This window comes from Lagenorhynchus albirostris, chromosome 11, assembly GCF_949774975.1.
Source record: "Lagenorhynchus albirostris chromosome 11, mLagAlb1.1, whole genome shotgun sequence".
Taxonomy (NCBI): domain Eukaryota; kingdom Metazoa; phylum Chordata; class Mammalia; order Artiodactyla; family Delphinidae; genus Lagenorhynchus; species Lagenorhynchus albirostris.
The window spans coordinates 67,873,718-67,886,692 of NC_083105.1; the positions used below are offsets into that span (position 1 = coordinate 67,873,718).

Below are 12,975 nucleotides of genomic sequence, written 5' to 3' on the forward strand. Positions count from 1 at the left end.
AGTTTGAAATCAGGGAATGCTCTTTGTTCTTCTTCCAGCTTTGTTCTTCTTTCTCAAGCTTGTTTTGGCTATTCGAGGTCTTAAACTAATTTGTTCTAGTTCTGTGAAAAGTTCCTTGGTATTTTGATAAGGATTGCAATTACTCTGTGGATTGTCTTGGGTAGTATGGTAATTTTAACAATATTAATTCTCCCAATCCATAAGCACAGTGTATCTTTCCATCTGTTTGTGTCACTTTCAATATCTTTCATCAGTTTTCCAAGTACAGATCTTTTACCTCCTTAGTTAGATTTATTCCCAGGAATTTTATCCCTTTTGATGCAATTGTGAATGGGACTTACTTAATCTCTCTTTCTGATAGTTCATTTTTAGTGTATAGAAATGCAACAGATTTTTGTATATTAATTTTATATCCTGCAATTTTACCAAATTCATTGGTGAGTTCTAATAGTTTTTTACTCGTGTCTTTAGGATTTTCTATGTATAGCATCATGTCGCCTGCAAACAGTGACACTTTCACTTCTTTTCCAATTTTGATTACTTTAATTTATTTTTCTTGTCTCATTACTGTGGCTAGGACTTCCAATACTATGTTGGATAAAAAGTGGCAAGCGTGGGCATTTTTAGCTTGTTCCTGATCTTCAGGAACTGCTTTCAGCTTTTCACCATTGACTATGATGTTAGCTGTAAGGTTGTCATATATAGATTTTATTAGGTTAAGGTATGTTCCCTCTATACCCACTTTGTTTAGAGGATTTATCATAAATAAATGTTGAATTTTGTCAAATGCTTTTCTGCATCTATTGAGATGAGCATATGATTTTTATTCTTTAATTTGTTAAGGTAGTGTAACACATTGATTGATTTGTTGATATTGAAAAATCCTTGCATCCCTGGGATAAATCCCACTTGATCACAGTGTATGATCCTTTTAATGTATTGTTGGATTTGGTTTGCTAATATTTTGTTGAGGATTTCTGTATCTATGTTCATCAGTGATATTGGCCCATAATTTTCTTTTTTTGTGATATCTTTGTCTGGTTTTATTATCAGAGTGATGTCAGCCTTGTAGAAAGAGTTCAGAGGTGTCTTTCCTCTACAATTTTTTGGAATAGTTTGACTCTTCTCTAAATGTTTGGAAGAACTAACATGTAAATGTCTGGTCCTGGACTTCTGTTTGTTGGGAGGTTTTTTTTTTTTAAAATTAATGATTCAATTTCATTATTGGCAATTGGTCTGTTCATATTTTCTATTCCCTCCTGATTCAGTCTTGAGGTAATTACTTTGGTAAGTGACTATGGCATAAATCAGATAACCCTATAACAACTCACCACTGAAAACAGCTATGTGCATACCATTTCCCCCAATGCTTCTATAATTAATAAGAAAACTACAATCTTATTTACCTCCTTGAAATGGGACTTCATGTATTGGTATACGCACACATACCTAATTATTTTCACAGAACATTTGTCCATGTAAATTAAAATGGCAGAGAAATTATCTGTTCTATCCAAGTAAATCTACTTTCCTACATCTGGTACAAATCTGTGTTTTCTATGAGAGTCAACTTTCTCTTTTTTATCTGGTTTCACACTATCAAAGTAATTAAATATAGACATGGTGGAAAATAATATCAAAACACTTGTTTGTGCATAGAAAAATATTGCTTACTTTTCCACTTTTAAAGTGGCTGCTTTGCCAACTTATAAACATAGTAAGTTTTTAGATAGATTTATTTTCTTACTATTTCTTTTTCTGACTTATTCGTTAATTTTGGAGTATGTTTATGTAGACTTGTTTTAACATACTTATACATCCATATTAATTTGATAATTCTACATGTGGAAATCTTTCTGCTAAGGAAATAATTTAAAATATAAAAATCCTTATGCATACAGATAGAGTTTCAATTTACTGTTACTCAATAAAGTGAAAAAGTGGAAACAATCTTATGATAGAAGAGTGAAATAAATTACAGTATATCATTCCATGGAAAATTATACAAGCTTCTCAGAATTAAAACTATGCAAACTTTATGATATATTGTTAAGTTAAAAATACATAATATAAAATTGAATATACACTATAATTCTAAGAGTAATCTTGTATATATACTTTTTTAAAAAACAAACCAAACAAAAAGCTAGCAAAAGATATGAAGATAATATACCAAATTTGTTCTGTATTGCAGTAAAATTACCAATGGTTTAAAAAGCCCTTGCTTTTCAAATTTCTAAAGTGTCATATATTATTTTAATTTTTTAGCTACAAATATTTATAAACACACTCTAGACACTTTCACATTTTTCAGAGCAATTCCTTTTTTTTATCTCTCTTTAATTCCAACAATTTCTTTCTTTAAACTCTAATCTTATATTGTCTTATAAATCTTGCTTTTATTCAATCTTGCTTTTATTTAGTTTTGGTTGAAGCAATTCCTTTTCAACTCTGGGTTCAAAGGGGATACAATATCACCTGCATCCTCTCAATGTCCCCAGTGCACTGTGAGATTTAATGAGATAACGTCCATGCAGCACTTTATGTTCCTTAGAGAAAGGTGCTATATAAAAACAATGCATTATAATGATTTATGTTATTATAAAACCACAGAGATATTAGACCTACAATTTAGCACAAGGAGACAGGGTTGGACTCAATCCAAGTTCAGACTGGGCAATGTCCCTTAATGCCAAACTAGAAGGAAGGAGTGGGAGGAAGTTGCTTCCTGCACTGAGAGTACCAAAAGGCAAATGCCCACTTCCTCTCAAGGTTAAAAACAGGATACTTTAGTTTTTATGTACAATCCTCTAAAAATTACAGTATGTCATTTGTGTTTGCTTGATATATCACTCTCCCTGTCTCTGCTGAGTTCCAACTGAATACATTCCCAGTTATTTATGGGAAAGAAGTTTCCAGAGCTAGGGTTAAAATTCAGCTATTACTGATTACTCGAAATCATCAGATGATCTGAGGACTGTGTACTAATGAAGAATAACACAACTTCTGAACTGAATTAGAGGCATACAGTACGGCCACCCCTTACTTTATGCACAAATCCCCTAGCCAACCACTCATAAGTGGTCAACCACTTCCGAGCTTTTCTACGGAAGGGACACTTTTACTTCCTAAAAAGAGCTCTGACACTTAGAATGTTCTGCTCTGCATTTAGCCAGATCCTGCCCTCCTATTGTTCTGCTTTCTGAAGCCACACTAAGTGTCCATCCTCTGACTTAGTCATTTCACTATGCTTTCTTATTCATTCATATAGTCAACACTTACTCTGTAGCCATTGTGTAGGCTCCCTGTGAGGCTCTGGGGACACAGAGGATTTTTGATACTTCTCTGTCCTACAGGATCTCACAGTCTAATGGGACGCAGACACCAAGATAGGGAAATCATCATAAACATGGTAAGTGCTAGGTTGCAGGTAGGAAGTAAAGTGTCAAAGGACAGAGAGGGAGGAAGAAAGTCATCCTGCCCGAAAGCATTCAAAAAGGCTCCCCAGAGAAGGTGATTTTTGTCCTCCTGTTGAAAAGATGACTAAGATGGCTAAGATTTTGCCAGCTAAAGCAAAAGAGCATAAAATAGTTGTGAATGGTCCAGGTTTGTGCAGGGAAGGGTGAGAAGTTCAGTATGGCTGAATCTGAGTGGTAGGAATGAGACTGAGAGGCCAGTACCTGAGGGTTTTATTTCCAATGCTTCCATGATTGGACTTTATGCAACATGCAATGGGGCCAACAAGAGATTCTGGAGCTGGTGAATGACATGATCAGACCTGTCCTTAGGAAGATGACTATAGTAATAATGTAGGTAGATTAATGACTAGAGTGGGGAGCGTCTTGTGATAAGAAGTTACTGTAAAAGTCTATGGAAGACTTGATGAGGCCAGTGCTAGGAAGGCAGGAGTGAGGCTTGAGAAATTAATGATGGCACTGATGTCAATATATTGGAAATGAGAACCAAAGGTGTGGGAGGAGCAAAAGGCAAATCTATTTTCCTTACTTGAGAGACGGAATAGATGGTGACATAATTAACAACAACCACAAAATATAGGAGGCAGAGCAATTTGGGGGAGAATGGTAAGGTCATAAGACACGTTCTGACTGTTAAGTATGAGACTCCTGTGGAATATTCAGGTGGCAGTGTCCAGAAGACAAGTGGAATGTGGGTCTGCAGCTTGGGGAAGAAGTCAAAGCTGGAAAGAAACTGGAAAAAATATTCCAAATATAATAAACAGAAGAAAATCGTTTATAGGAATTCAGTTGAATACCTAGTGAGGCACTACTGTGATCCCCCTTATCCTATTAATTCTGTTATTTCTTCCTAAGATTCTGCTGACTCCACAAACTCATTCAGAAGACAATACTATAAATGTGAAATGGATGAAAGGAGCTTAATTTAACTACACTTTGCGTCTTTATACTTTTAATTTGGGTTTCATTTTGTTGTTGTTTGACAAGTGCAGCTCTTTTCCTTTATCTGCTTTACATGTAATCTTGTAATCTGTCCTTCTTTTTCTTATCATATCTTACTCATTTGTCTTCCTCAAGACACCTCCAGAGGAAAAGGAAGTCAAGGCATTTCAAGACCTCTTATTCTTAAAAAATTGCCTCATCATCTCCCCCGACACTGCCACACATACACTAGTACCAGGAAGTTGACCAATGGGTCTCACAATTGCACATGAACTTGGTTCTTGCTTTTACCAAGTAGCATCTGCCTTTTCCATTTTTTTCTTTTCTGACTCACAACAGATATTGACCACAAAAGATATTATTCATGAACTTGCTAGGAAAATACTGGAAAGACACTGAGGATTCTGATTAGCCTTTGTGAAACTGTCTGCCTCCACTGCTAGAATTACTGGCTTTGCCTCCAACCAATGACTGTTGAAGATGTTTCCAGTTCTGCTTCTTCTTGGGGTCAGGTATCAATCAGGCTGATCCAGCCTCCTGTTGCAGTCATTCTTTCTGTTCTATGAACTCCATTCTTCTGGTGCTATATATAGCCTACTCTATCAAGCTTCTCTATTCCTATAGGATGGATTATTTCCCCAAATCCTCCTCAATCCATCATGCAAATGAACTCTTGGCAAGCCAGACCCCTGGGGCTCTCCATACATATGTGATCATGTCTGATTCAAGGTAAATACAGATTGGGTGATCCTGGGTAATGCCACATGTCTCAAATGAGTAACCAGGTAGAGTCTATGTAATTTCCAAATAGCCAATGGAAAGGAAGTGTCAACTCAAACAGAACTAAATCTCTTTATGTCTTAGACTTTCATTTTGAGAAGCTCAAAACACTATCTCATTACTATATTCAAACAGAAACTTGATCATTCTAAAGCAATATCAACCAAAAGATATAGACTTCTAAACAAAAATATAGAGCTGAAAAGGCCAACTTGTATAAGAAAAACTCATTTTTCAAATTATTGTGCATCATTTAATTTTTACAACATCATGCATGAAACTTTAGTTACCTCAGCCTTTGGAAATAGTAATAAAAACAGCACTGTATATCCATTTACTTTGGGTCTGCTGATTTTATTATTTTTAATACTAATAAAAAGTTATATATTATAAGTATGCTGGTCAGATTAATTATAATTTCATGCTTTTTCCAGTGATTATGGTGCTGCACAGAATTTTCAAAAGAACTAGAAGACATAAAATTTCTTCCTATGACATTCTCTTTACAGCTTAATACTACTAAAAATTAATTCTCAAATTAAAAGCAGTTAACTTTCTTTTCAGTAAAATGTTCTTTTTACAGCATTTAGTTATCATGCATATATGTCTGTCTTAAGAAACAAAAGGGGAAAAGGCAAGAAAACTAAATAAAAATGAAGGGAAGATAAAGCTGTTCACTAGCCTCCTATATGACCCCAATGCAGAAAAGACTTTATTGAGGGCGATTGCTGTGAAATGCAATTTCAGCTTTTTTTATGCCATGGTGATATATCTACCAATTTCAGTGCTGTGTGGAGAACAGGAACATCATTCTAAAAGCAGTTCTGTTTTCAGAAATCACTTGGGATGAGTTGTCAAAAATACTCTAAAATATATTCTAATTGCTGTAAACGCACTTGAATTTTGACAAATGCAATAGTTTGATTTGAATTTTAAAATAATTTTTATTAAAAATACACAAGCAAAATGTAATTATTATTTTCCCTGTGTGACAAATTAGACTTCTGTACCAGAATCAAAATTTATTTATAGGACTTGAATGAATCAAAAAGTATGTCAGGCAAGTCTTTCCCAGTGAAGATAGGCCAGTCCCAGAAACGAACTATTTTTAGAAGAAATAGAAAACAATACTGAGGATTTTTAAGAAAATATCAATGATATGAGCATATGCTTTGGATAACACTGAGTCAGTTGAAAACATAACCTATTGGTTGGCTACTTCTCTCCATCCTGTATTTCATTTCCTTTCATTGACATTTGAAGCCAGGATCCTCATGACCTTCTTTGGATGCCATCTCTGCTTTTCCTGGCTGAATTAGGAGTACCCTGCATATGGCAAGTTGGCTGATTTTGTCTTTCTCCTCTGCTACATTGAAATAACTTGAAGGCAAGGACTTTGTCTTTTTCATCTTTTATGTCCTTAGCGCCTGATAGAGTTTTGAGAACAGAGTAAGAGGATGGGGAAAAAAAAAAAAAACCGAAAGAATGGGTGAGTGAGTGAGCGGCTGAGTGAATCTATTCTATAAGGCAGCTGCATTTTACTAAATTAGGAAAAAAATGACAGATTAAGCCCTCAGGGGGAGAAGGATGCTACTTCCAAAAGAATGCTCAGCATTTGTCTGGGAACCTCAAGAGTAGATTCCAGAATGTATTCTCACATGGAGTGACATAGACCAGCACCCAGCACTCTGAAGTTGATCTGACAGGAACGTCAGTTGCCATGCTGCGATTAATAATGGAGACATACTACAAGAGCTTAGAAAGAAGCAGCTTGCACTGCTTAAACCAACACACATGAAACAGAGCCTAATTTCCTCCATTACAAATTCTGCCAAAGCACCCAGACGACTTGATTCCAGTTTTCATATCTGTTGAAGTAACTACCTCATTCATATTTTACTGAAAGGGTGGCTTTCTTTTAACATGTGTTTGTAATAAAGAAATTTACTTATTGTTCAAACAACAGAAAATTCGTATAACAGAGGCCCTGAAGAATGAGTTAAATTGATCTATTATCTATTAACTTTTACAGAAAAAAATTAAACATAGGTTTGCAAACGTTTGAAGATATTCCATCATACTTTATGATCTAAGCCTTTGAAAGTGATAAGGAAACATATCATTGATATCAGCCTATAGTATTTTAAGAGGGGCAAACAGTTTGTTTGAACTCCTGTACCAGTGGATCTGTGTTAAAAATGTATATTTGATTAATAATAATAATATAATTTCAGTACTCACTGTGATTGGGAAAGGCTTTCAACCCAAAATTTTGTTTAGTTATCTCACTGGCGCAGGACTTTAAACCTGGAAATACAGGCTAGGATGTAAAGGAATCAGCTCTTTAACAAAAGCAACATTCTTTAAGGATGAGAAAAAAGTGAGCTTTGTAGAGAAAAATAAACTCTGGTGGAAGAAGAGGTCCATAGTAATAATCTCAATGCTTTACCCTAAAGCTTCATTCTATGTCTTGAGGCTTTTTAGTTTGGTTCTTCCTGCCATCAGCACACATTGCCGCAAAGATAAAAAAGTCCCCTTTTGTTAATCCAAAAACAAAAACCACAACTGAAACAAAATGCTTTTCCTTTTGCTCTTTTAAATGTAACTAGGTCTAGTATTAACATTCCAAAGAAAACTTAAGAAAAAAATTGAGATACAAACATAAAAAATACAAAAATAATTTATATATATATATATATAGTTTCTATATATAACTATATATACAGTTTCTGAAACTACAGTAATTAATGCCATGACCTACTAGGCACTAAATTTTTTATCTGGTGTGTTCTACCGTAAAGCATGCCTTGGTAATTTCTGAGATGTCCTTATGTTAAATAATGTTCTTGTTTTAAGAAAATCTCCATTAAAAACACTTTTTATAGCCTCCAAACAAATCAACTCCCAAAGGTTCCTCTGTTTTTTTTTTTTTGTTATCACAATGCCCACGTAAGATTCTAACTAGAAGCCAAGTCAAGTATTTTCTATTACTCTGTTGGTCCCTGTTTGTGATTAACCCTCTTAATAAAGTATAAATATATCCCTTTGAGGCCATGGTGCTCATTCCTGACTCACTGGATTCTACCCTTACAGAGTCACTTCAATTATTTGACAGTGAGATTCAGATATAGGTATTTTTTAAAAGCTCAGGACATTCTTTTTTTTTTTTTTTAACATCTTTATTGGAGTATAATTGCTTTACAATGGTGTGTTAGTTTCTGCTTTATAACAAAGTGAATCAGCTATACGTATACATATATCCCCATATCTCCTCCCTCTTGCGTCTCCCTCCCACCCTCCCTATCCCACCCCTCTAGTTGGATACAAAGCACTGAGCTGATCTCCCTGTGCTATGAGGCTGTTTCCCACTAGCTATCTATTTTACATTTGGTAGTGTATATATGTCCATGCCACCCTCTCACTTCGTCCCAGTTTACCCTTTCCCCTCCCCGTGTCCACAAGTCCATTCTCTATGTCTGCGTCTTTATTCTTGTCCTGCCCCTAGGTTCATCAGAACAATTTTTTTTTTTTTTTAGATTTCATGTACATGTGTTAGCATACGGTATTTGTTTTTCTCTTCCTGACTTACTTCACTCTGTATGACAGACTCTAGGTCCATCCACCTCGCTACAAATAACTCAATTTCATTGCTTTTTATGGCTAATATTCCATTGTATATATGTGCCACATCTTCTTTATCCATTCATCTGTTGATGGACACTTATGTTAAAAGCTCAGGACACTCTAATGTACAGCTGAATTTGAAACCATTGTTCTAAGAGCTGAATACGGAAACATTTACAGGAAAAATTCTGATGACAGGGATAGCTAATGTTTTCTGACTATTTCTCTGAGTTTTTAAAAATGCTGTCCTGTCACTTTGGTCCCGTGATTACTAACTCTTGTAAGAAAATGATCTCTATTATTAAGCAAAACGCAAAGTTCCCTAAGAGGGAAGCAACATCTTACTTGAAGAATGTCACCACCCTGAATTATTTTGGGAACAGAGCCAGATATAAGAAAATTAATGAATGATGATTGTCTCTTCAGAGCACTCCTATGCTCATAACACAGAAGATTTGGGGTTTATGTGGGAGAATTTCCTTCACAACTAAATACATACGTAATGCACACCATCGAAACTGTGAGGTTATGCTGAAAGACAGGAATCATTCAGAGAAACGAATACCTTTTTCCTCTGTGAATACTTAAAACTTAAGTTCCTTTGAACCCAAGAGTACTTGGGAGCACACGAGAGATTTTTATGATTCTATCACAGGTTGTGAGTTTTTCTGAGTTCAAATTTATTTCTACATCTTTGTACCTTAAGTAGAGGTTTAACATGCATGGCTTTGAGATCCTTCCAGAATCTGTAAACTGTGGGGAAAATTTCAAACTTTTAACTTAGAAAACTATTCACCATGGAATAAAATATTAAAGGATAAGTAAGATTGATTTAATTGCAAGACTACACATACACACAGTGTGTGTGTGTGTGTGTGCATGTAAAAATAGACTGGATATAAATCATGATGGAGAAGATTGACAAATAAACAAATTATATTCAGTTGTGTAAACAAATGCCAAATCAATGTCCTTATCAGACAAAAAGCAATTAAAATTAATTCATTGGCCACCAAAATGATTTCTTCTCACAAGGCATCCCTCAGAGGGACATTATTTTCAATGATATGCTTACTTAATACACCCATTTGCAAAGGCACAACCGCTTCAGTGAGCTGAAGATTTTACTTATATTTGGCCTGTGGCATCTTTTCCCCTGTGTTGGAAAACTCAGTTAAAATTCACAGAGGCTGTCAACCACAGAGCAGGCACTCAACTCTCAACTGGTCAAGCTGCATTTGACACAGTGAGGAGCAACTCAGCAACACATGCTGAAGCGACACAGCCTAGAAAACAAGGAACCAAGCATGTTCTGCTGCTTCAGACCTCGGCTATCATGCAGTGTGTGCAAGAGTCTAAGAGTCAAATAGACTTATGAGTCCTTCTCCTGTTGAGAAAAGGAAAAAGAGGAAGAGAGAGAGAGAGGGAGACTGAAAGAGAGACTCTGTTGTGTTTTTTGTGTGCTGCATGTTGCCTGTGTATTTTGAAAATGAGATTATGGACAACCACACTCCGTATTTTGAAGCAGAATGACCAAAACCCTATTTACACACTGAATGAGTGAAGGGCATAGAATACGCATCATTGTGCAGGAACTGAAAGTTGTGCGGGTAAAATAATTTAAATCCACCCTGGTGGAATACGGCAAGTGGTATACACCATTACTAAAGCAACATGCCATTTATAAATTAAATACACTGGCAAGCACTTGTCCAAAATAATCATTTCAAGAGCGTAATAAAAGGAGAGCAAAGGAACCAAATAACAGAAGTCTTGTTTCCCAGCTTGGACCTAGACTGAAGTGATGTAAGTTAACTTATTTAAATATAACCGAATTAAACAAATAAAATGATTTTATTTTTATTGAACAGATAGAATTTTAGAGGAAAGTAATTCAATACTGTAAAAGACACAATTTCACAGATCTCAATTTCTTCATTTGTTAAAAGAGGAAACCTTAGTAGACGATCTGTAAGGTCCCGTTTACCTTTAAAATATCCTGTTTTTCTACACACAAAATAAATAATCTTAGTAGAGTATAAGGAGCTATCCCTAACAGTAGGGACAGCTATCTACTGTCACTAATTGTCATTTTATTTGCAGAACCATAAAAAAAGAGACTCTAACAGTACCAGGCTCACAATTCAGTATATTTTCAATTTTAAATGTAGAATTAATTAAATCTATACCTACAAAATAACATTAACAATCAGAAAATAAAGTAATAATCATGATATGTTGACTATGTAAATGAATCATAGTTAGCTCTCTGTTCACCTTAATCCCTATAGACTTTTGTACTAGTCTGTCTGATATGTTTTCAGCCCTTCACTATCTGCAAGATATTATAATGCCTATAATATTAATAATAGATACAAGTCATTTAGGATCTGTTTCGTGCTCTTACACTTGACATATTTTATGTTATTTAATCTTCACAGTAATATTATGAAAGTGTGTTTCATCTGTTTTATAAAATTAAGAATATGTAAACTCAGCTCTGAGAGGTAAAATAACCTATTCAAAATGTCCCTCCCATCTGCTCTGTGACAATTCCAGGAAATGAGTTCAGGTCAGACTGAAGACAAGGTGCTGCGATCGCTCTCTCGCTTTTCCACGTGACAAAGGAACTGAGGGGAACATGCCCTGAAGGAAAGGGAGCCGGTGAAATGAATTGAAATTCAGAGCTAATACAATTCCCTCCAGACGACTCAGCTCAGGTGACTCCACCCAGACAACAGTCCTCCTTTGGTGAGAGCCCTGGGCCTGGATCCATCTCCTTTCCACCATGCCAGGTGCCAAAGGAGCCCCCCTATCTCCCTTCTGCCCTTCACCCAGCCCTCAAGTTCCAGCTTGCAGCTTGGAAATCCCATTCCCCTCCCAGTTCCCAGCTGGTTGAAATCTCTGGTCTAAAACCCGATTACTGGTTTAATGTGCCCCAATCTGGGCAGGCCCATCCTGCCGGGGACTAAAGATGAAAAATGACAACAAGAGCTGTAAGAGCAAGTAAGCAATAAGATGTCCCGGTGGGAGGCGTGGGGGACCCTGCAATCCAAATCAAGTCCCTTGGAGAACCAGAGACAGAGCCTTGGCCTTTTCCCATCCAGGATCTCCTTTGTGGTGTGAGTAGAAAGGCAGGAACAATGTGGGTTTGCAACCGTGTAACTGCATAATGACACTGCCCACCCACAGGGCTCTGTCCCCAGCAGTGGACCGACAGGCGTGCTTAGAGTCACATATGTATACAACAGCACATATTTCCCTGTCTGTGATCCTTTTTTGACTCCACCGGATTCTGTACCAACCTCAGTCCTTTGGGTGATCCACCTTATCTGCCCAGATTCGGCTTGTGCATCCTCCTCTTTGCATTACCATGATACTTTAACCTAGGTAGCCGTTTGGTGTTCTGATTATTGCCAGCAGGACTGGCTACATAATTTGTGGAGCTCGGCACAAAGTGAAATGTCAGGTCCCTTGTTCAAAAAGTATTAAAAATTTTGAGAGCCCCGCAGCAGAGCCTTAAACCAAGTGCAGGTCCTCTGCGCATGGGACCCATGTGACTGCACAGGCTGCACACCTACGAAGCTGACCCAGGATGCCTGTTCAGTCTTTACTTGGTGAAAATCCTACTCCCAGCTGGCTTTCCTTTGAGGATATGAAAACAATACGATGCCTCTATTATTAAAAATATGTAGAGCAGCAGACATGTGCTTTCCATCATAATTTTTGGTTCTCAGGCGGCATTAATTAGTTACCTATAGTTCTGTGACATTGTAGTTGTGGTTTTGAATGCAAGCCTGCTTCCCCCTACTTACTTCTCAACTATTATAAGACCTGCTTTAATATTTACTCCCCATCACCCTTGAGCTCAGCATCGACCAACCCAGGCAACGTACCAGTCTGAGCTGCCCTCCCTGTCTGACCCTATCAGGCTTCCAAACTCCCTGCCAGGACCATGGGCTTGGTCCTGACTCATGGCCCACTTCAGTGTCTGCCCAACACACTCAAGGATGATCAGCTTAGTGTCAAGCTCTTCCCAATAAAAATATTATTCCAGAGAGACTGTGACACAGCAGATGCAAAAGCCAGTCACTATAATATTCTTGTCTATGGATATCATTTACTAATCTTTAACTTTTTTGTTTATTTTAAA

The 12,975-nt window shown here is 36.6% G+C and overlaps 1 protein-coding gene across 12 annotated transcripts in view; it reads right to left on the reverse strand.

The window, feature by feature from the left end:
• The window catches only part of TMEM117 (transmembrane protein 117), a 564,965-nt gene that overhangs the window by 63,841 nt on the left and 488,149 nt on the right, over window positions 1–12,975 (reverse strand). For 2 of the 12 annotated variants that reach the window (XM_060166511.1, XM_060166510.1), the window contains one exon: window positions 6,141–6,625. The exons of the other annotated variants lie outside the window; for them this stretch is intronic. In XM_060166511.1, coding sequence (XP_060022494.1) covers window positions 6,611–6,625 — 15 coding nt within the window. In that variant the 3' untranslated portion in view covers window positions 6,141–6,610. Of the gene's footprint in view, window positions 1–6,140; window positions 6,626–12,975 lie in introns of those variants that run through there. 12 annotated transcript variants of the gene reach the window in all.